At 43.9% G+C, this 24,599-nt stretch overlaps 1 protein-coding gene across 2 annotated transcripts in view; it reads right to left on the bottom strand.

Moving 5' to 3' along the window:
• Window positions 1–15,341: 15,341 nt before the first annotated feature.
• MFHAS1 (multifunctional ROCO family signaling regulator 1) overlaps window positions 15,342–24,599 on the bottom strand; it is a 109,914-nt gene continuing 100,656 nt past the window's right edge. The window contains exon 3 of one of the 2 annotated variants that reach the window (XM_031013928.3): window positions 15,342–18,045. In XM_031013928.3, the coding sequence (XP_030869788.3) occupies window positions 18,012–18,045 (34 nt within the window). In that variant the 3' untranslated portion in view covers window positions 15,342–18,011. Of the gene's footprint in view, window positions 18,046–22,306; window positions 22,418–24,599 lie in introns of those variants that run through there. The other variant, XM_055349119.2, reaches the window with a different exon arrangement.

The following is a 24,599-nucleotide window of genomic DNA, read 5'->3' as shown; positions in this document are numbered from 1 at the left end:
TTCTCTATTTGTTCTCCCTCTATCTGTAAGCAACCACTAATCTTTCTGTCTCTATCTATTTACCTATTCTAGATATTTATTTATTTAGTTTTGAGACAGGGTCTTGCTCTGTCATTCAGGCTGTAGTGTGATCACAGCTCACAGCTCACTGCACTGCAGTCTCAACCTCCTGGGCTCAAGTGATCCTCCCACCTAAGCCTCCCAAGTAGCTGGGACTACCAACATGTGCCACCATGCCCTGCTAATTTTTTTAAAAAAAATTTTGTAGAGATGGAGTCTCCCTATGTTGCCCAGGCTGGTCTCTAACTCCTAGGCTCAAGAGATCCTCCTGCCTCAGCCTCCCAAAGTGCTGTGATTACAGGCGTGAGCCACCATGCCTGGCCTATTCTGGATATTTTATAGAAATTAAATCATACAGTGTGGTCTTCTATGACTGGCTTTTTTTTTTAACCTAACATAATGTTTTCTGGATCATCCAAGTGATAGCATGTCATTCCTTTTTATTGTCAAATAATATTCCATTGTGTGAATACACCACATTTTATTTATCCATTCATTGGTATATATATAAGTGTTTCCACTTTTTAGCTAGTATAAATAATGATGCCATGAATGTTTGTTGACAAGTGTTTGGATGGATATGTATTTTCAGTTCTCTTGGAACTGGAGGAGTGGAATTGCCTAGTCATAAGGTAACTCTATGTTTAACATTTTAAGGAACTGCCAAACTGTTTTCCAAGTGTCTGTGCCGTTTTACCAGCCACGTATCAGGATTCCAGTTTCTCTACATCCTCATAAACAGTTGTTATCTTCTACATTATAGTCATCATTATACCATTATTATGGGTACAAAGTAGTATCTCATTGTGGTTTTGATTTGCATTACCTGAATGGCTAATGATTTTTAGTATCTTTTCATGTGCTCATTAGCCATTTGATATCTTCTTTGGAGAAAAGTGTATTCAAATCCTTTGCCCATTTTTCCATTGAATTATTTGTCTTTTATTGAATGATAGATGCTCTTTATATATTTTGGATTCCAGTTTCTTATCAGATATATGATTTGTAAATATTTTCTCCCATTCTGTGTGTTGCTTTCATTTTCTTGACAGCCTTGCTTGTAGCACAGTTTTAACCTTTAGATACAGTTCAGTTCAATTTATCTATTTTTTCTTTTGTCAATTGTGCTTTTGGTTTCGAATCTTAAGAAAATATTATCTGACCTCAGGTCACAAAGATTGACTACTATATGTTCTTCAAAGAGTTTGATCGTTTTTGGCTCCTACATTTAGGTTTATAACCTATTTTGAGTTAAATGTTGTGTGTGGTATGAGGTAGGGGTCCAAATTCATTCTTTTCCATGTTGATTCCCAGTTGTCCCAACACTACTTGTTGAAACTATTCTTTCTCACATTGAGTTGTCTTGTCACCTTTGTCAAAAATCAATAAACATAAATAAATGTAAGGGTTAATTTTGGGAATCTCAATTCTATTCTATTGGTCTATGTGTTTATCTGCTTATACCAGTACTATAATACATTGTCTTGATTACTGTAGCTGTGTTGCAATTTTTGAGTTTGGGAAGTGAGAATCCTCCATTTTTTTTTAATTTAGGATTTTTTGGCTATTCTGCATCTTTAGCATTTCCTAATGAATTTTAGGATCATCTTGTCAACTTCTACAAGAAAAGGCAACTGGAATTTTGACAGGCATTGTGTTGAATCTGGAGATAAATTTAAAGAGTATTGACAGCCAGGCACAGCAGCTCACACCTATAATCCTAGCACTTTGGGAGTCCGAGGTGGGCAGATCACTTGAGGTCAGGAGTTTGAGACTAGCCTAGCCAACATGGTGAAAACCCATGTCTACTAGAAATACAAAAATTAGCTGGGCATGGTGGCACGTGCCTGTAGTCCGAGCTACTTCGGAGGCTAAGGCAGGAGAATCACTTGAACCTGGGAGGTGGTGGCTGCAGTGAGCCAAGATTGCACCACTGCACGCTAACCTGGGCAACAGAGCAAGACTCTGTCTCATAAAGGAAAAAAAAAGAAAAAAAAGAGTATTGCCATCTTAGCATCTTGTGATCCATGAATATAGATTGTTTTTTCATTTATTTGACTTCTTTCAACGTTTTGTAGTTTTCAGTATTCAAGTCTTACACTCATTTTGTTAACTTTGTTCCAAAGCATTTTATTCTTTTTGATACTATTGAAAATTGAATTGTTTTCTTAATTTTTGGAATGTTCATTGCTAGTGTGTAGAAACACAACTGATTTTTGTATGATCTTGTATCCTGTAACCTTACTGAACTCACAGTTAGTTCTAATGCCTCTTTTTTTTGGTGGATTCTTTAGGATTTTTTATGTACAAGATCACGGTGTCTGGAAATAGAGGTATTTTGTTTCTTTTTTCCAATCTGGATGCCTTTATTTCTTTTTCTTGCCTGGCTAGAATCTCCAGTACTATGTGCCAGTTCATGAGAACAAATATGCTTATCTTATACCTAAAGTTAGAAGAAAACCTTTTAGTCCTTCTGAAATATTATCATGTTATTAAATATTATGTCAGCTTTGGGTTTTTAATAGATATTCTTTATCAGATTGATGAAGTTCCCTTCCATCCCTACTTTGTTGGATGGTTAGGTTTTTTTTTTTTAATTATTACTGTGTTTTTAAATCATGAATGGGTTTTAGCTTTTTTATTCTGAAATCTTTGGTTTTTGTCTTTTATTCCATTGATATAGTAAATTACATCAATTAATTTTCAAATGTTAAGCCAACATTGAATTTCTGTGATAAATCCCATTTGGTTATGGCATATACTTCTTTGTATGTGTGGCTGGATTCAGTTTTCTAGCTTTTTTTTTTTCCCAGAAATTTCGCCTCTACATTTTTTAGGGATATTGATCTATAGATTTCTTGTCTTGTGATGTCATTGTCTGGTTTTGATAATATTAGCCTCATAAAAGGAGTTAGGAAGTGTTCTGGTTTTTGGAAAAATTGAGAAGAACTGGTCTTAGTTCTTTTAATGTTTGGTAGATTTCACTAGTGAAGTCATCTGGTCCCAGACTTTTTTTTTGTTTTTGTAAGAAATTTTAAAATGACCAACTCAATCTCTTTGCTTCACACAGGTCTATTTAGATTTTCTATTTCTTTTCGAATCAGTTTTGGTAACGTTTGTCTTTATAGAAATTTGCCCAGTTTGATCTAGGTTATCTAACTTTTTGGCATACAATAGTGTTTCCATATAACCCTTTTTATTTCTGTGAGGTCAGTAGTGATGTCCTCTCTTTCCTTCACATTTGAGTCTTCTCTCCTTTTTTCCTGATCAATCTTGCTAAAGGTTTTCCAAATTTTGTGGATATTTTGAAGAACCAACTTTTAATTTTGTTGCTTTTATCTGTTTTTCTATTCTCTGTTTCATTTATTTCTGTTCTTTATTCTTTCCTCCTACTTGTTTTGCATTTAGTTAGCTTTTATTCTTCAAGCATCTGCAGGTCTAGTTTAGATTATTGATTTGAGATCTTTCTTCTTTTTAATATAGGCATTTACAGCTCTAAATTTCCCCCGTGCACTTTTTTAGCTAGATCCTATAGGTCTTGGTATGTTGTCGTTTTAATTTGTATTTATCTCAATATATTTTCTAGTTTCCCTTGTGCTTTATTCTTTGATTCGGTTATTAAAGAGTGTGCGGTTTAATTGATACCATCCAGTGTATTTCCTTACACCAATACAGCTTTTTTCCACCTGGCTCCTTTGTGCTCTTGTTGTCAAATATATTACATTTCTGTATGTTACAGGACCAACAACACAATTAGATACCTATTGTTTTGTGCAATTGCTTTCTTAAATCAGTTAAGAAAAATGAAGACATGTAATTATGCAGCTTTTATCATTAGCTACATAATTTCCTTTATTGAAGCTCTTTGATGTCCCTGCTCATATATTTCCCCTTGTTGGATCTGCATAGCTCACTGTTACTCAAAGGTTGTGCTTAAGCCCCTTAGTTAGATTTTCATCCTTTACTGTTGGATATGTGTGTAGTTCAGAGGTTGCTATCACACATTGGGGAATTTACATTTTGTTTGGCTCTGCATTCAGCCAGGGACTAGTAGCTTGGAGTCCCTCTTTAATCACTCCTGAGATGTCTCAGCCTCAAACACACACACAGTCTTCCAGACAGTCAGGAGTGAGAGCAATTTTAGTTTTAAGCCTGGCTTCCTAGGCCTCACCCCTGGGTTGGAGTAGCTTATTTTTAAGCCAGTGTCTGCTCAGAGGTTGTCTTTACGCCTCTTGTACCAGTGAGACTGTAAACGACTACCCCATTTTCCTAAAAATTATCTTTATCTTTTCTCTTTTCCCTGCACGTTCACCTCTTACTTAGCTATTTAGGAATGCAATTCTAACCTTTACCTTCTCTCCACCAGGCACTCCCTGCACTGAGAGCTTATCTAACTACATGTTTGCTTAGAAATTCTAAGGACCAAATGTTGAACCAAACCATGCACTCTCCCGGATTCTCCCCCACCAGGAAATTGCCTCAAGATGACAGTCAATTTACAACCCAGCTCTGCCCTTCATGGTGGCAGCCAGCAAGTCGCGAGTCACGCAGACCCCGCGCCTCCTCCTCTCCATAGCATGCACTCCAAATCCCCCTTAAAGCCTCTGCTTTCTGCCCCCACAGCTGAAGTGGTTCCCTTAAGGCAGAAGCCTGTACCTATTCCCTTCAGCTAAGCTCTGGAATAAAACTCGCTTTCTTTCTATCAGCCCTCACTCATTAATTGGACTGTGCAAGCAGTGAGCAGCTGGACTTGCATTTGGTTACAAGCCCTCTGCCTTGTGTTGATTGGCCTGTGCACGGCTTGGGGAAATCTTTCAGGTCTGCCCAACATCCTGCTCTGACTGGCCTTGAGTGGGTGAAACCTAGTGCATGTTCACCGCCTTCCCAACTCGCAGAATTGACTGTGATCCCAGAATTGACTGGGATCCCAGCAGCGCTGTTCTGGGCTCTTGACCTGGTTCTATGAAACTTCCAGCTGCTCTGCCGTTCCACTCATCCTGGAGCTCCAGCCTCTTTCACTGCTCTCCACACAGTCTCCACTGTTTTGACAACACCCTTAGGCATACAGTTCTCCAGGTACTGTTTCAAATAAAGTCAGTTCCCTCAGGCAGAGCGGCAGAGCTCTTCACCCTGACAGCATGCCCTCCCCCCGACCCCACCACCACAGGGCCTTTTTCTAGGAATGACATCCCTGCTCTACAGGGGGGCACTGAGGGAGGATGATGTAGCAGCCCTGGTCTTCTTGGTTTGCCTTCCCTGGTATAGAATTCCTGCCCTGTGAGAGAGCTGGCAGGGGCAATCAGGCCTCTTATTGGTGGCCTGCTGCAGAGCTCCTGCCCTTTAAGTGCAAGGAGGCCCTAGTCCTGTTAGCTACCCTCGCTTGGAATAGATCTTCCACAATAAGGAGCTGGGGAGAATGAGAAATGCCAGCAGTCCCTCCCTCCTGGTAAAAGAAAACCTTCAGCCGAATTAAATGTAAAGGAGTTTAATTGAGCAATGAACGATTCGCAAATCGGGCAGCCCCCAGAATCACAGCAGATTCACAGAGACTCCAGCACAGCCACACGGTGGAAGATTTACAGACAAAACAAGTGAAATGATGTGCAGAAATCGGCAGTGAGGTACAGAACAGCTGGATTGGTTGCAGGTTGGTGTTTGCCTTATTTCAACAGTTTGAACACTTAGCAGTCTATGAGCGATTGAAGTATGGCCACTGGGATTGGCTCAGCCTCCCAAAGTAATTTTTGTATTTTTAGTAGAGACGGGGGTTTCACCATGTTGGCTAGGCTGGTCTTGAACTACTGACCTCAGGTGATCCACCCGCCTCGGTCTCCCAGAGTGCTGGGATTATAGGCATGACAACAGGGCATACTCCTAAGTTAGGTTTTCAATCTTGTCTATTAAGCTAAGTTACAGTTCATCTGCAAGGACTCAAATATAGAGGTACAGAGGCCTTCTCATGCCATATTTAGTTTGCTTTAACACCCCCAAGGTGAAACTGCAGCCCCAGACAGGGTGTTAAGTGGAGCGGGAATCTCTGTCTTCTTGGTCGCATCTGCCCGAGAATGGGGCCCAGAATAGAGCTTCTGGAGATATGGGGAGGAGGGGTAGGCAAGGTCATGGATCAAAGGCCACAGACTTTGGCTATTCTTCTTACCAGTGTTTAGTACATTTCCTTTTCCTTTTTCTCTTTTTTTTAATTTTCTTTTTCCTTTTTTTTTTTTTTTGAGACAGAGTCTCACTCTGTTGCCCAGACTGATGATCTCCGCTGACTGCAACCTCTGCTTCCCAGGTTCAAGAGATTCTCCTGCCTCAGCCTCCCGAGTAGCTGGGATTACAGGTGCCCGCCACCACGCCTGGCTAATTTTTGTATTTTTAGTAGAGACAGGGTTTTGCCATGTTGGCCAGGCTGGTCTCGAACTCCTGACCTCAGGTGATCTGCCCACCTCAAGCTCCCAAAGTTCTGGGATTACAGGAGTGAGCCACCATGTCCGGCTGTTTATACATTTTCTCAAATGACTGTTTCTCCATCTGCTATATGTTTTAGGACAATTTCCAGAGACTTTCAATTATGACTTGTTTGTATTTTGCTTTTTAAAATATTTTTCAGCTGGGTGCGGTGGCTCACACCTGTAATCCTAGCACTTTGGGAGGCCCAGATGGGAGGATCACTTGAGGTCAGGAGCTTGAGACCAGCCTGGCCAACCTGGCAAAACCACATCTCTACTAAAAATACAAAAATTAGCCGGGTGTGGTGGTGCACACCTGTACTCTGAGCTACTCAGGAGACTGAGGCAGGAGAAACGCTTGAACCCGGGAGGCAGAGATTGCATCAGCTGATATCATGCCACTGCATTCCAGCCTGGACAACAGAATGAGACTCTGTCTCAAAAAAAAAAATTAATTAATTAATTAATTTAATGTTTTTCCCCAGTGAAATGGGCTGTTTTGCTGGGGAGAATTTCAACTGAGCTTCATTCTGTGTCCCTTCCATTCTGGAAGTCCTGCTCATTTACCAGTGAGGAATGCTTTCTGGGGTAGGAAAGAGTGGCTGGATCTCTAGCTGGCAGGGCATTGCGTAAACCCCTGAACACACACACTGGGTATGTGGCCTGTACCCAACCTCATTTCATGCCATGATTTCTCAAGCACTGAACATAAAATAAACCCAAGCAATTTGTTCTGTTCTATGCGTACCAAATCGGTTAGCAAGATTTGGCTTTTATTTCTAATAAGGGAAACATGTGGGCTCACTTTTTCAGTTTGGCTTCAGTAAAACATTCCCAGAAAAAGTATTCTACCCATAAGGACCTCCTGAAAAACATTAAAGTTTTCACAAATCAAATTTTCCCAAGTTTCAGAGTTATATTTATGTGAAAAGGCTGTGCTGAAACAAATGTTAAGAATGCACAACTTACTTTACCTTTCAAATTTTAAAAATATTAGTTTTATAACATAATAATTGTTCCATAATCTCCCAATAAGCCTCTTTCTAGCAGAAATTTTAAAACTGGAGGAAGCATCTTTTTATTTATTATTTATTTATTTATTTATTTATTTATTTTGAGACAGGGTCTCACCCTGTTTCCCAGGCTGGAGTGCAGTGGCCCAATCACAGCTCACTGCAGCCTTGACCTCCCAAGGCTCAGGTGATCCTCCTGCCTCAGCCTCCCAAGTAGCTGGGACTACAGGCCCATGCCCCTGTGCCTGGCTAATTTTTGTATTTTTAGTAGATACGGGTTTTTGCCATGTTGCCTAGACTGGTCTCGAACTCCTGGGCTTAAATGATCCACCCACATCGGCCTCCCAAAGCTCTCCCACAGGCATGAGCCACTGCACCTAGTCATCTTTAAAAGCTTCTGTGGTGCTTCAGACTTACTCAGGCAAATCACCTGCTCTCTCCCACGGGTTGCATTAATCAGTGGGATCACATTAGACCAGGAGTCCCGGACTGTCTAGTTTCATTATATTATGCAGACTTTCACATACCACTTTCATACTTTTTACCATATCTTCACATTTTTTTCTACATCTGTGTATCAACTGCAGTTATTAAAACTTTTTCTAATACACTTTTAAGTATTTCTTTCTAAATGCATTCATTTTTAAAGCAAATGTTTTATCACTCGTGCAAAAAGCCAATTAATAAATATAATGAAAACAAAAATTAAACATTCTAGCTACACACTGTTAAAAGCTCTGAACTTGAGGCCTGCTTTCTCTGTATAAAGAGAGCTATGCGGCCAGGTGCGGCGGCTCACGCCTGTAATCCCAACACTTTGGGAGGCCGAGGCGGGTGGATCACGAGGTCAGCAGGTCGAGACCATCCTGGCTAACACGGTGAAACCCCGGCTCTACTGAAAGTACAAAAAATTAGCAAGGTGTGGTGGCGGGTGCTTGTAGTCCCAGCTACTCCGGAGGCTGAGGAAGGAGAATGGCATGAACCCGGGAGGCGGAGCTTACAGTGAGCTGAGACCACACCACTGCACTCCGGCCTGGGAGACAGAGCAACACTCCGTCTCAAAAAAAAAAAAAAAAGAGAGCTATGCAATAGAACAATTGTATTTGATTAGTGCTGTCATAAGCACTTTATACATGGTATCTCATTTAACATTTATAACAATTGTATGAGGCAGATTGTTTCCCCATTTTACACAAGAGGAAACTGAGTGATAGTGGGTCCATGTCCCCACTCAAATCTCATGTCAAATTGTAGTACCCAAGGTTGGAGGTGGGTTCTGGTGGGTGGTGACTGGATCATGGGGGTGGATTTCCCCTTTGGTGCTGTTCTTGCGATAGTGAGTGAATTATTTCGAGATCTGGCTGTTTAGGTATGTAGCCACGTGCCGCCCCCACCCCTTCCTGCCCCACCCACTTCTTCCTACTCCAGCCCTGTAAGACATGCCTGGTTCCCTTTCACCTTCTGCCACGATTGAAAGTTTCATGAGATCTCAGAAGCCATCGTGCTTCCTGTACAGCCTGCAAAACTATGAGCCAATTAAACTTTTCTTTATAAATTACCCAGTCTTAAGTATTTCTTTTCATCTTTCTTTTTTTTTTTTTTTCAGATGGAGTCTCGCTCTGTCGCCCACACTGGAGTGCAGTGGCATGATCCCAGCTCACTGCAACCTCTGCCTCCCAGGTTCCAGCGATTCCCCCACCTCAGCCTCCTGAGTAGCTGGGATCACAGTTACCTACCATCATGCCCAGCTAATTTTTGTATTTCTGTAGAGAGGGGGTTTCACCATGTTGGCCAGGCTGGTCTTGAACTCCTGACCTCAGGCAATCCACCCACCTTGACCTCCCAAAGTGCTGGGATTACAGCCGTAAGCCACTGTGCCCAGCCAAGTATTTCTTTATAGCAGTGTGAGAATGGACTAATACTCTGAGGGACAAGATAGAATAAATGGCAGAGACAGCGGATCAAGCAGCATTAACATAAGCAACTCCATCTTAGAAAAAGACTCCATCTTACATTTTAAAATCCATCATGCTGACAGGGACCAGATGTTCACCTAATCAATAGACACTGCACCCAGCCAGATAAGGACAAAACCAGGCGCACTTTTCCACTATCAGGCCTCACCAAAGGACTCTGGAGAGCAGGACTTCGCCAGCTCAAAACGCCCATCTTAACAGACACTGTCTTGCTGTCACTTGTGATAAGCACCTGGCATCCACCTCTGAAGTCTGTACCCACATAAAAGACTCTTCCTTGCAAGACCTTGCAGGACATTCTTTTTGTCTACATTGCTCTTCCTGGACTGGTTAACTCTTTCCCTCATCCCTTTTCTCTTGATTTTTTTTTTTTTTTTTTTTTTTTTTTGAGACGGAGTCTCACTCTGTCACCCAGGCTGGAGGGCAGTGGCACCATCTCGGCTCACTGCAACCTCTGCCTCTCAGGTTCAAGCAATTCTCCAGCTTCAGCCTCCAAAGGAGCTGGGATTACAGATGCACACCACCACACCTGGCTAATTTTTGTATTTTTAGTAGAGATAGTGTTTTACTACGTTGGCCAGGCTGCTCTCAAACCCGTCACCTCAAGCGACCTGCCCGCCTCAGCCTCCCAAAGTGCTAGGATTACAGACGTGATTCACTGCACCTGGCCTCTCTTGATGTAAAATTTACTTTATTTGATGTGGAATGTTTAATCTATAACATTTATATATCGATTAAGCATACCACACTATGTATGGTTTGCAATGCTGACTGACTTGTGGAACGGTTTGAGCCTCACAGCTCTGACTACTGACTGAATGGGTAATAGTAAGGAGAGTCGCCTCCTTGGTAATTCTATGTAGCTCATGGCTTCTGTGACTGAAATAGCATCAACAAAAGTCTGACACTGTGGAAAGACACAAACGTGTGGATCTGGTTATCTGACCTTGAGACGTTCAGGATAGCCAGGATTCAAATGGAGGCAGTCTGGAGTCAGTGCACCTAGCTGCCTCCTACATAATGCAAAAGACAAGTGATTCTGTATGATTTGATGCCATCTGTGCCTCAATTACAAATGCCTGAGACTGCATTGGAGTACATGGCCCTACTTTGGAAACACTGGTCTGGGGGGATGTCCAGACAGCTCTGGGGAGAGGTGTCTTCCTTCCACACTCAGATACACATGGAAATGCTGCACATTCTCTCAGCTTTTGGAGATTCACCTTTTGTATTGGTATCTAAATGGTTCTCAGAGTCCTGCAGCAAAGACTGTCTTAAGCTTTCTTTTTCTTCTTTAGAGACAGGGTCTCATTCTGTTGCCCAGGCTGGAGTGCAGTGGTGTGATCATGGCTCACTGCAGCCTCGACCTACTGGGGTCAAGTGAGCCTCTTGCTTCATCCTCCTGAGTAGCTGGGGCATGTGCCACCACACCGGCCTTTTTTTTTTTTTTTTTTTTTTTGTAGAAATGAGGTCTCACTGTGTTGCTCAGACTGGCCTCAAACTCCTGAGGTCAAGCAATCCTCCCACCTCAGCTTCCTGAGTAGCCTGGACTACAAGTATGCCACCACGCCCGGCTGATTTAAAAAAAAATTCTTTTTGGTAGAGATGGGGATCTCACTATGTTGCCCAGTTTGGTCTCAAACTCTTGACTTCAAGCAATCCTCCTTCCTTGGCCTTCCAAAGTGGTGGAGTTACAGGCATGAGCCACTATGCCCAGCCTCTTTTAAGCTTTCTTTAATGCAGCATTTCTTATAGGATCTCAGAATCATTTTACAGAGGAGCCTGTATTTGTACCTCAGGAGACGCAAATGTTCCATTAAGCAGTCTGAATCCTTCTCAGCATTTAGAATAAAATTCATTTCATTAAAAAATATTCCTAGTTTTTAAAGATGAAGAAAGTATTGCTTCCCTGAAAGAGGTTACAAATATTCAAATAGGGTTTCTGTTACCTGGTGAATTTTCTCATGCCGTCGAACACAGATCACTTCAGAAGGTCATCTGCTTTCTAACACCCCTTCCAGTCCTTCCACACCCCCTTCTGACTTGGCAGCAGGAGCAGCATTTCCACCAGGTGATAGCCTTTGTCACTGCCAGTTCCACTGGGGGGCACCAGCAGCCATGGGCAAAGGAAGCCCTGGGCATTTGAATTTGGCACACAAGCTGCCACCATGTGTCAGGCACTCTGTATTCAAAGAGTGAAAGGAAAATAGAATCTCAGGATCCCAAACTCAGGATGGCAAAGGGAAACTTCAGCATGCGAACTGAGTCACGCAAAAACTGCTGTTCCTTCTGTTCCCAGACAGCTGTAATTTCACAATCTCATGTCACAGCCTCATTTCCTCTACTCCCTCTTTAAACGTTAACTTTATCTTGTGTAAAATGTAGATTTACTGAGCTTATCTTGTGTAAAATGTAGATTTACTGAGCTTATCTTGTGTAAAATGTAGATTTACTAAGCTGGAGACAATGAATAATTGTTTTTTTCCTCTACTCCCTCTTTTCACAGGTAAAATGTAAATTCACTGAAGCTGATCAGAGCCTCACAAGAAGGTAACCATCCGCCTCATTGCCTACCCTCCCTATTTTTCCCTCTTGCTTGCTCTTTCCCTTTTAAATACCAAAGTTCCCAAAACCCCTTTGGAAAAAACACAGGTCACAGATGCTCCTGTGATCTGTGCTTTTTACTAGGCGCGTCCTTGACTTTGGCTAAATAAACCTCAAATAGATTGAATCCTGCCTTACTCACCTTTTGGTTTACAAAAGTTCAGTGAACCTGGAAGTTCTTTCAAAAAACTCACAAAAAGGGGAAATTGCCTTAGGAGGGAACAACATATGTGATAAGTAATGCACTTCTAATTGTCACCACTGACAGGTACTTCTGCGTGGCCTGCTCAGCAAAGAACTCAGTTTCTTGATAAAGAAAAACAAGGCCCAAATTGATGTGTGCTAACTGCACGACCTTCACCAGCAGGAGGGAGGCAGTGGCACGGAGTGAGTGCTTGGGTTTGCTGTGTGTCCGGAAATGGTGGGTTCTTGGTCTCACTGACTTCCAAGAATGAAGCCGCGGACTCTCGAGGTGAGTGTTACAACTCTTAAGGTGGCGCGTCTGGAGTTTGTTTGTTCCTCCTGACGTTTGGATGTGTTGGGAGTTTCTTCCTTCTGGTGGGTTGGTGGTCTCGCTGGCTCAGGCAGCAGTGAAGCTGCAGACCTTCGAGGTGAGTGTTACAGCTCATAAAGGCAGTGTGGACCCAAAGAGTGAGCAGCAGCAGGATTTATTACAAAGAGCGAAAGAACAACGCTTCTACAGCGTGGAAGGAGACCCGAGCAGGTTGCCACTGCTGGCTTGGGCGGCCCGCTTTTATTCTCTTATCTGGCCCCACCCACATCCTGCTGATTGGTAGAGCCAAGTGGTCTGTTTTGACAGGGCGCTTATTGGTGCGTTTACAATCCCTGAGCTAGACACAAAGGTTCTCCACGTCCCCACTAGATTGGCTAGATACAGAGTGTCACACAAAGGTTCTCCAAGTCCCCACCAGAGTAGCTAGATACAGTGTCGACTGGTGCATTCACAAACCCTGAGCTAGACACAGGGTGCTGATCGGTGTGTTTACAATCCCTGAGCTAGACATAAAGGTTCTCCAAGGCCCCACCAGAGTAGCTAGATACAGAGTGTCAATTGGTGCGTTCACAAACCCTGAGCTAGACACAGGGTGCTGATTGGTGTATTTACAATCCCTGAGCTAGACATAAAGGTTCTCCACGTCCCCACCAGACTCAGGAGCCCAGCTGGCTTCACCCAGTGGATCCCGCACCGGGGCTGCAGGTGGAGCTACCTGCCAGTCCCACGCCGTGTGCCCGCACTCCTCAGCCCTTGGGTGGTCGATGAGACTGGGTGCCGTGGAGCAGGGGGCGGCGCTCATCGAGGAGACCTGGGCCGCACAGGAGCCCACGGAGGGGGTGGGAGGCTCAGGCATGGCGGGCTGCAGGTCCCAAGCCCTGCCCCGCGGGAAGGCAGCTAAGGCCCGGTGAGAAATCGAGCGCAGCGCCGGTGGGCTGGCACTGCTGGAGGACCCAGTACACCCTCCGCAGCCGCTGGCCCGGGTGCTAAGCCCCTCATTGCCCGGGCCGGCCGGCTGCGAGTGCGGGGTCCGCCAAGCCCACGCCCACCCGGAACTCCAGCTGACCCGGAACTCCAGCTGGCCCGCAAGCGCCGTGCGCAGCCCGGGTTCCCGCTCGCGCCTCTCCCTCCACACCTCCCTGCAAGCTGAGGGAGCCGGCTCCGGCCTTGGCCAATCCAGAAAGGGGCTCCCACGGAGCAGCGGTGGGCTGAAGGGCTCCTCAAGTGCCGCCAAAGTGGGAGCCCAGGCAGAGGAGGCGCCGAGAGCGAGCGAGGGCTGTGAGGAGGGCCAGCACGCTGTCACCTCTCAGCTGGATGCAGCCGTAGGGCCAGCCACACCTCTCTCACGTGGGACGCACCTCTTGAGACACTTCTCTTTTGGAAATTCTAATTGCCTCCCTGTTTCCTCTGTTCTGTTGGCAGAAGTGGCTTTGAATTCTGCGCACCCCACGGTTCTACCTGCCTTGTCAGGAGTCTTGCAGTGAGGCCCTCCTGGTCTGAAGCGATCCCTTCTTCCCTGTATTGCGCTGTCTTCAGGGCGGGGCTCCTCTTGTTACAGTAGGTAGTCAGGCACACATGAGCAGGGCGGAAGAACCCCCCCAGCAACCATCAGGTGAGATGCTCAGGTGGTTGTTACACTGTCTCGCTAAAATAATAATTGGTCACAGCCGGTGCCAGGGAAAAGCAGGCTCCCAACAGACAGAAAACACCTGAAGCTGGTGATCAGCGGCTTTCGGATAAGAGCTCAGGAGTTGGGTGAGTGGGCTCAAGCATGCGCATTAAGAGGCAAAAGGACGGCGCTTGACTGGTATAGGACCTTCTGGGAACATTCAACTAGTAAGGGAAGAACACCTCAAGTGAGCATGCGCACAACTCCAGTAATACATTGCGCATGCGCCCTCTCCCAAGCGCTGGCAGGCCACTGCGTATGTGGACAGCCAACCCCAGGGAAGAATCAGGGGAGACCTCGGAAAAATGCCAACGTATAAAACCCCAGGTCAAAGGTCAAACTGTGCACTTGCTCTCTCAAGCCGCCTGCTTGGCCCTCTTCCAAGTGTACTTCCTTTCGTTCCTGTTCTAAAGCTTTTTAATAAACTTTCCCTCCTGCCCTAAAACTTGCCTCCGTCTCTCCTGCTGTCTTATGCCCCTCGGTTGAATTCTTTCTTCTGAGGAGGCAAGAATTGAGGTTGCTGCAGACCCGTTATGGATTCACCACGTTAACACCCTGGCTTTGGTCCTTCCTTATCTTCTCTTTGCCTTTATTTAAACAATATGGAGGACTAAATCCTCTGATGGGTACCTGAGGGGCCTGCTCTTCCAGTTTGCAAATAGGGCACCCTGAGGCAGTATGTAGCAGGACTTCTGCTAAGAGCCTTTGAAAGAAAGATCAGGGGAACTTCCAAAGCTACCATAAATTCAACAGCTGTGACTTAGGAATATAGTGGATCATTGAAAACAAAAAAAAAAGATTCTGATTTAAGAGAGCTGATCTTCAAGAGTTATATCCTCAGCCTGAAAACAGAGGCAGTTTTAAAACAGGGACTCTTTAGTTTTCTCTTCAGAGACCAATTACCAAACAGATGAGAGCTACCACCACCCACCTCCCAAAGCTCCAACAGTACCACTAAGGACTAAAACTATAAAACAGTCATTCCTTAACTGATAGAATTAAAAGTAAAAACAAATGAACAAAATCTGAAATAATTAAGTTCTGGGAATACAACTGTTTAACCATTTCTTTGTATTTTTATTGATTTTTCTTTTTTAATTTCTGCCCAGTTACAACAACGAAATGGGAAACCACAATTAAAATTCACAAACCATGGCATGAAAAACAACACGCACCCCATCAGGAATTACACCAAACCCCTTTTCCTTTTTATTCATTCAAAAGAGAGTCCAATACACAAGTGTCAAATATGAGCACTGTCATTTTTTTTTTCTTAGAAGGGGGAAAAACATTTATTTTGGCAGTGCTTTGACAATTCCAGGAAGTGGTTTTGATACCACAAGTTGCAGGAATAGAAACCCTAACAAACTTGGAGGGCATTTGTTTGAGAGGCAAGGGACGCCTTGCTTAGAAAACATTCCTGTTGTGCTTGGTGAATCGCCTATCGCCTCGGTGGGCTGCTGTGTCTTTCCAGGTGCTGAAAGAGAAAACGGAATTTCTTGCATAGACAGCTGAAGAGTCCTGTAGAGCAGAGTGATTTTTGTATCTCCAACCCTCCTCCCACCTTGAAACAAATTCTCAAGCTTCTCTGGAGCATCTTTTGGTCACATGACCCTCTATCATGGTAACCCTTTTGCTAAGACACATGTGACACCAAGGTTTCCTCTGACACTGCTTCTCTAGGGTTCAGATGACAGCACAAAACATCACTGGTCAAAAATATTAGATATTAAGAATGTGGGCGTTTATGTTCATAACAGCAAATACTTTGTAGGGTGTGTCACCCAAAGGAGCATTTTTGTCATTTAATATGGTCCCCGGGGAGTTAGCCCAAAATCATACAAATAAGCCTTTTTCTAAAGACGGGTCAAAGTTGGTTAATTTAACAGTTGAGGAACCGTCTCATGCCAATTAAAAAATTCTTACTTCCCAACTATTCAATGGTCCAAAAAGCAATTAAATGTGACCATTCAGTTTTACACACATGCACGCACACACACACGGAGACGCGCACACACACACGAGAACTGTGACAAAAGGATTCACCAGATTAATCTAGTGACTGTGTTCTAAAAGAAAACGAAATCTCAAACTTGAGGTGTCCTATTCAAGTACTAAAAAAATGCAAACATCATCTGATCCCATTCGATTTTTATCATCATAAGAAATCACTCTCTGAACTGCAGGTTCTGGAGCCAGTGAAATTAACGCCTGGGGCACAAAATATTCTACAAAAATCGGTCTGTGATTTCTAGCAGGGCAGTCGCTTGCTCCTTATTTCTTTTAAAAAACATGTTGAGACTTTGTATACTGTGGCCTTCCAAGAGTCAATACTTTACAAAAGAAGTAGAAGAGTAGCGAGTACCAGCAACTCACTCTTCTTTTCTGAAGCTGGCGAGAGGCAGCCAGTTTTATACATTTTCGATCAACCCACGGAGGAGGCAAATGTAAACAGAGTTTTTTACACTCTCCGAAAAACATGTTACTACTGTAGCATATGCTGTTTGGCCCAATTAAAAGTAGAATGGAGAGCAATTTGTTTGGTTGGGTTTTTAAGTTTTACCTTGTGAAGATTTTAAAACAAGGGTTTTACTAGTTCTTGGCAGGAGACCGTCCAATCAGAGGCTCTGTATTTATAAATAACCCATGTGGGATTATGCTCTCCAATGAATGTAACTGGAGCCTAAATTCACAACTTTAAGATCTGACAGCCAGATGTGGAAGGTCTACAAAGAGCTCTGCTAATAAGTAATATGTCTGCAAAGTGCTCTGCTAAGTAAGGTACTTATTAAGCAGAGCACTTTGTAAGATTCAGAACTGACTCCTGATTATCTTAAGCCATTAAAAGACTCAAGTTTTGCATGGACTTTTTGTCCTCTTTGGCCCCTGAGTGTGCCCCATCTCTGCCCAGCACTAATAACACGTTGGAAGAGCAAAGGATTTCCCACCAGCGTGCCAGATGATTTATACAGGCAGGGACCTTTATTGAAAAGAAAGGAAGGGACACGGACTTAAATGCACATTTAAGGTTCTTTCTGATTATTGGCAATCTCTATGAACCAACACTTAATCCATGGACTAACAGAGAGATTTTTTTTTTTTAGTGTGAAGAGGATTAAAGAATAAAGAAAAAACAAAAAAGTCTTATACTAAAATAAGAAATCAGCCCCATCTTGGCACAGTTCTCATGCAGAATATTGCACCCAGTGTGAACTAATGCTAGAAGCTTCAAACTGTATAAATTTAAATGTATTTGCATATTATAAAAATAAAGATAAACATATACATATTTTACACTAGTTATGGAACAGCAATGAACGTCAGTCGATCCCTCTTTCACATTTAACAGAACTGAAATCTGAGTGCTCTAAATACTGCCACCTGTACTGTAACTATGGCTTATATGTGCACGGAAAACAAAATCCCTGAGAAGCCATTCGACTTTTTTTTTTTTTTTTCCTTTTCTTCAAGTAGCGCGCTCCTTGGAGGATCACAGTTCTGAGGTTCAGGTTGTAAAACATTTGCTCCATGTTCTCGTCCATGCTTCCCCCCACCACCCCCTCCCCACCTCTTCCCCAGTCTTCCAAAAAGCACCCTGCAAGCACGCATTGTCACTCAAGTTCACAGAACACGCTGGGGGGAGTGCAGAGGGTCTGCCAGGTGCAAAAGATGGTCCAGGTGTTCAGATGCTCTCTTTTCTCCATGGAAATTCCACAGCCACAAACGTCACTGGTTTCTGTGCTTTTCACCAACATTCTTCCTGTATGGGTGGACAAGAAGAAAGCACAGAGATGACAAAAAGGTACTGGACAATGCTACCCTCAATAAGAAAAGGAAGTGATGATAGAAATTTATTTTCTGCACATATTTTCATTTCTACTTCCAGGACTCATTATAAACATGTAAATGTCAGGCAACTAATGTCCCCACAAAGGAAAGAGTCATTTTAGCAGTCTATTTGCCAAACATTTCTGTTGGTGTGTTAAGCTCAGTTCAGCTATAAAGAGGGAACTGTACTAACTGGCTGTCATCACTTATTGCACTGTAATTTTATAGCTTAACTAGACCTCTAACTAACAACCCAAAACTCTAAACACGGAACTGTTTCCTTTCAATAAACACACACGGTCACACGCAGACACACACCAAATAATCCTCTAGGAGAAGGAATATATACTAAAAAGTGAGATGTCTGTCCGCCTAAAATGCATGATTTTACTTAAAATGTTATAAGTTAAGTTGTCCACGAAAATCTGGAGCCTGATCAATACAGAATGAATAAACTACTGCAGCCTCAGCAAATAAAGAGGGATTCAGTTCCGATAAAATGGTTAGAGGAAAAAATATCAAGTGTTTTTCTCATTTTTGCTTCCCTACAATGACATGTGATGGGATGTTTTTGAAAGTGTTTTTTTTTTTTAGCAACTTTTAATAAAATATACAAAGACATTGAAAGGAAAGGAAAAAGGAGTTATGATTCGTTTCCTCCAATCCCCAATCTCTCATTAGGAGAGACACGGATTTCATGGACACTGATAATTCAGCATCTGCCTAAACACTTCTCCAGTCCATACAAGATTCAGTCATGGGCTCATTCAAGCATGATAATAACGACATCACCAAAACAAAGCAAAGCAAAGCAAAACAAAACAAAACAAAACAAAAAAACCAAAAACCTCTCATTTACCAACTACATGCCAGGAATTAGGTTGTTCACTCTAGTGCATTATTTATCTTCAACTCCTAATAATCCCACCATGTAAGTTCCATCTTACTTAGTATTTTTTTTTTTTTGAGACAGAGTCTCGCTCTGTTGCCCAGGCTGGAGTGCAGTGGCGCAAACTCGGCTCACTGCAAGCTCCGCCTCCTGGGTTCACGCCATTCTCCTGCCTCAGCCTCCCGAGTAGCTAGGACTACAGGTGCCCGCCACCACACCCGGCTAATTTTTTGCATTTTTAGTAGAGACGGGGTTTCACCATGTTAGCCAGGATGGTCTTGATCTCCTGACCTCATCATCCGCCCACCTTGGCCTCCCAAAGTACTGGGATTACAGGTGTGAGCCACTGCGCCCGGCCTCAGCATCTTACTAAGAAGGGAACTAAGGTTCCAAAAGATGAAATAACTTCCCCAAGGGTGCATACTGGCGAGTGACAAAGCCAGGCCTTTCACTAGGGTGATCTGACTCCAAAGCTCAAAGAGAAGTTGGATATTTGGAGCCCTAGGAAAGAGTTTCACATTTCTAAGGCACTCTGCCACGAGAATTTTTTGAATGCCTATTAATATAGTAAACTCCCAGAAGAGAGGGTTTTGAAAACTGCCTCAAATTCAACTAATAATATAATCAATCTAACTGTAAGGAGGATGCCAGTGTAAAAACACACGTCTCAACCTAGCAGCTAACTTTGGTGGTGTGAGTTTTGGGTTCACGTGGGAGATGTGTTACATAAACATTTTCCCACTGAATCTGACAGACCTTCAGAAATGCAGACAGTCTGCTCCCCGGGCTACACGTAAGACTGAGAAACACAAGAATCCCTAATCAAGGACACCTAGAGGGAATATCCCACTGTTCAACCAGCTTGAAAATTGTTTCACATCTATATGCCTTTTTCCACATTTGGGATCTTAGAGAAAACAACCATCAAAATCACCAACCTTCTCTGTTTCTCCCCACCTCTCTAGCTCCATAAACTTGTCCTCCTTCTTCAAGATCCATCTCAAATACGACTTCCTGGAACTTTTCCTGATTCTTCCTGGCAGAGTTCCTTCTTCCCTGTGCTTACAAGACTCTGTTCACACACCTATCACGGCAGGTACCATGTTTCAATTATAATTAGACTCTGATAAGTTTGCCTGGTTATGGCTTTGATTCCTATCTTCTCCAAAGAGGCTATTAGGTTCTGGAGGGCAGGATTTGATTTAGTTCTTTATGTATCCTCAACACCCGGCCCAATGCCTACTAGAGGATAATTACTCAACAAAGATCTGTTGAATGAATGATGGGTCAGATGTGATGAAAAAGCCACAGGTAAAAAGTAGCCAAGATACTATGAGATCATTACCAAAAGAGGTATATAAAAAGTATTGAGGAGAGCCAGGTGCGGCAGCTCATGCCTGTAATCCCACTGCTTTGGAAGGCTGAGGCAGGCGGATCACCTGAGGTCAGGAGTTTGAGACCAGCCTGGCCAACATGGCAAAACCCTGTCTCTACTAAAAATGCAAAAATTAGCCAGGCGTGGTGGTGCATGCCTGTAGTCCCAGCTACTCGGGGGGCTGAGGCAGGATAATTGCTTGAACCCGGGAGGCGGAGGGTGCAGTGAACCAAGATTGTGCCAATACACTTCAGCCTGGGTGACAGACCAAGACTCTGTCTCAAACAAAGAAACAAAAAGTATTGAGGAGACATGAAGAACAGAGTGACTGGTTACAGTTAGGATGGTTAGGGGAGGCTCCCCAGAGGAGCTGACATATGACCTTGGCCTCAGCGACCAATGGGCCTTCACTGGGTAGGAGAGAAGGGCAGCAGCCAGCCAGCAGACTGAGAGGCAGCCAGGGCCCACCACGGTTGACCTCCCATGGTAAGGGAGTATCTGTGTGTTGGCAGAGTGGCTGGGTCTGATTGTGCAGGGCCTTGTGAGCCACGGCCAGGAGTTTGAACTTGAGCCTGTGATCACCAGGAAGCCATCCAAGGCTTTTCAACAGGGAGAGATGTGATGGGGTCTGATTTGTTAAAAGACAATTATTGTCGGTTTGAAGGACAAAAAGATAAGAGAGCAGGCAGCCAGCTGAGACTCAGTCACAGGAACCTTGGCAGAGATGGGGGAAGTGGTGGCTGGGGGGGTTGGGCCCTAGAGGGAAGCCCGAGGCTGAAGCTGAAGATGTGGGTCAAATTCATTCATGTCAGGACACAGACGAGATGGGATAAAAGGTGTTGGAGAATTACTACATATAGGGAAGAAAGCAGAGGAAGGCAGTGAGGCTCACGGACTCCTAGCTTGGAGCCGATGGTACAAAGCTACGCTGTTACCCAAGACAAGTCACAGACTGAGGAAGAACTTTGCGGGAGGAAGGCAATAAATTCAGCTGTACACCTGTGAAGCCTACAGACATCCAGGGATGATGCCAGGTGAGACATTGGAAACAGAGGTCTGGGGCTGAAGGGAGGGGCCAGCCTGGGGGGCACCCAGCCCCCGAGTCCTCCCAGGTTAGGGAATTGAAATCTGCCCTTCCAGGATGCAACAAAGAAATTATGACTCAAGGTACTGAGACGCTTAGGCTGAAACTGAAGCCATGGCATGTCGTATTAACCATGTCTTTTATTTTCTGTATTCTGGTGCTTTCCTACTCCGGACCTTGCAAACTCTGGAGGGACCGCCCCTCCTAGGATTAGCCAATTCCTAGAGATGGTAAAACAACTTGCCCGGAGTATACTCTTCAAATACAAACCAACTAATCCTGAACCCACACCTGGAACACCTCCTTTACTGGCTCTCACACTCCAGGCCACCATCCACCTGCCCTAATCACCCCTGAGCCAGGTGCCAGACGACTAAGGCAACCCCTCTGCCCCAGGGCCACTGAGATTATTCAAATGAGCCTGTCCTAGACCTGCCTACCCGGCCTTGCCCGTTCCTCCCCTCTCCCCTCCTGCCCCCAGTCCCTCCCTTTCCCTACTTGTGACCATCCCAGTACTTTGCTGTGTAGTTCCTGAAGGTGTGGACCCACTTGATGTTTTATTTCTGCATAATAGTAACATTTTTCAAAACTGACTTCCTTTTTTGAACAAGGATCTAAGATCACTGTCTATGCAATATCATAGTAAATTAAGCAAAAGATTCAAGCAGTTCCCTTCTTCCTAATTCCCATATGCAACTTGATTCTAGAGATGTATAAGGTTTGTCTAGGATTCCTGTTCTCCAAAATCTCTTCATCCCAACACCCCCATATCCCCCCTAATCTCTCTGAGTCCTCAAGAGGGCCTTACCTATTTAAGAAATTGTCTCTGTTTCACGGAGACTTACCCTTAAAAACTGGTGCTCCTAAAGTCACAGTTTGGGTACAGTAAAAATGATGGCACAAGGAAAAGAAGCACTATCTTTTCCATTTAATTTTCCAAGAAAGTATGAAGATACCTAAGCAGAGAGGGAAAAATTCCAGTATCAATGTGGCTGACGGGAGACTAAATAATTAAAGAAACACAATTCCTCCTAGCTTGTTAAAACAGCAAGGCAAAGAGCTGCCTCACTCCTTGCATAGAACAAAACAAATCAATGCAAATCAATGTGAAACACCCCACAGGCAACCTCCACATGTGGCCTTTTCTTATAAAATACCATCCCATCCTCACCCTCTATATTTTAAAATTCTGTGATCAGTGAAAAATTCTCCATTGTGATGAAGCCTAATTCATCTCACGCCGCTGCTTTTTAAAAATATTTTATCAAGTTCATACTAATTTGTGTGCTGTTAGGCATACATGGCCTGTTTATTTGGTGATATAAAGGCTACAGACTTCATCCTGCTTTTTATGAAAGGCTACTGCAATTGGTCTTAAATGTCTTTATGTCAAAACGATGTTACTGCCAAAATTCCTGTGCAAAGTAATCACGGTACTTCTGAGAATACTTACAAACAGCAAGTAACTGGAATTTAGTGAGGATCTTGCTTGAATGGGAACTCTACAGTATAGAGGCAATAATCCAAGATTTTAAAAGGGTATTTCGAAATGCAATAACTCAGCCTTCCCCTCTATTATTATTAGTACTTCCTAAAAAAGGAGAAAGCTTAGCTCAACAATTTTCAAACCACCACCCCACCCGTTTTTTTTTTGCTAATTCTGTTAACACATGATCAGCCAAAATCAGAATGAACTTCCTTCTTCAGTCTCAGAACTCCCACCACTCCCCACATATCGGAGCACAGACAGATACGGTATCGCTGCAGGAGAAACGTCAACCATCAGGAAATAAGAGTGACACATGCCCATTTCCTGTATATTCAAGGGTCAGTCCATTCAGAAACCACATGTTAGAATGTGGGTCGCATTCCAGTAATGCCTCAAGGTAAAACATTTTCATATGATGACCTGTTGAATTTGCTTGGTCTTTTACACAAAAATCAGTAGATAAACTGGGTTATCTGGCAGGTTATCAAAGAGTCTTCAGTTTGGTGGAGGATGGATTTGCTCTAAAGCTCTTTAGAAGGAGAAAGAGAAGCATTCTGCAGGATCCCTAGAAATGAAACGCAACCAGCAAGCTGCCATTTGTCCAGAGAAGCTCACGCTCCCTGGGAATTGGAATATTGGGTCTCAACCTGAAGAGTAGCTGGACAGAGACAGGAATTCACAAATAAAAGCTTTAAAAGGTAATGCGGTCTACTTGCTTCCTACCTTGCCCACCGGAAGTATATGTTTGCCCTATCTTTTGACTCCTAATGTCAAGGCTCAGTACCCCTGAAATATCTAGGGCCTAATTAGGCTGCCATGAAGAAGTTCTAAAGGAGGAGCTCTCCAAGCAGCTCCAGCTCCTCTCCGCCATCCAGGAAATAGGGGGCTGGCAGTGGCAGGAGCAAGACAAGCCACTGCCTTTAGACTGAACTGTGCCAAGGATAACGTGTTTATGAGAACCTCTTTAAAACTCAGAAATCGGCCAGGCGCGGTGGCTCACGCCTGTAATCCCAGCACTTTGGGAGGCCGAGGCAGGCGGATCATGGTCAGGAGATCGAGACCATCCTGGCTAACACAGTGAAACCCTATCTCTACCAAAAATACAAAAATTAGCCAGGCATGGTGGCATGTACCTGTAGTCCCAGCTACTCGGCAGGGATAACAGGACAATCATTTAAACCCAGGGGGCAGAGGTTGCAGTGAGCCGAGATCATGCCACTGTACTCCAGCCTGGGTGAAGGAGTAAGACTCTGTCCCAAAACAAAACAAAACAAAACAAAAAACAAAAAGCTCAGAAATCTGCTTCATACTAACACACCAGCCAGCAAAACCATTCCTGAAAGTGACACTAAAAATATTTATTGGCCGGGCGCGTGGCTCACGCCTGTAATCCTAGCACTTTGGGAGGCCAAGGCAGGCGGATTATCTGAGGTCGGGAGTTCAAGACCAGCCTGGTCAACATGGTGAAACTCCTTCTCTACTAATACAAAAAATAAAAAATGAGCCAGGTGCAGTGGCGTGTGCCTATAATGCCAGCTACTCTGGAGGCTGAGGCAGAAGAACTGCTTGAACCCAGGAGGCGGAGGTTGTGGTGAGCCGAGATCACGCCACTGCACTCCAGCCTGGGCTACAGAGCGAGACTTCATCTC

Source organism: Gorilla gorilla, chromosome 7, assembly GCF_029281585.2.
Source record: "Gorilla gorilla gorilla isolate KB3781 chromosome 7, NHGRI_mGorGor1-v2.1_pri, whole genome shotgun sequence".
NCBI lineage: Eukaryota > Metazoa > Chordata > Mammalia > Primates > Hominidae > Gorilla > Gorilla gorilla.
This window is presented reverse-complemented; position numbering and strand designations above follow the sequence as displayed.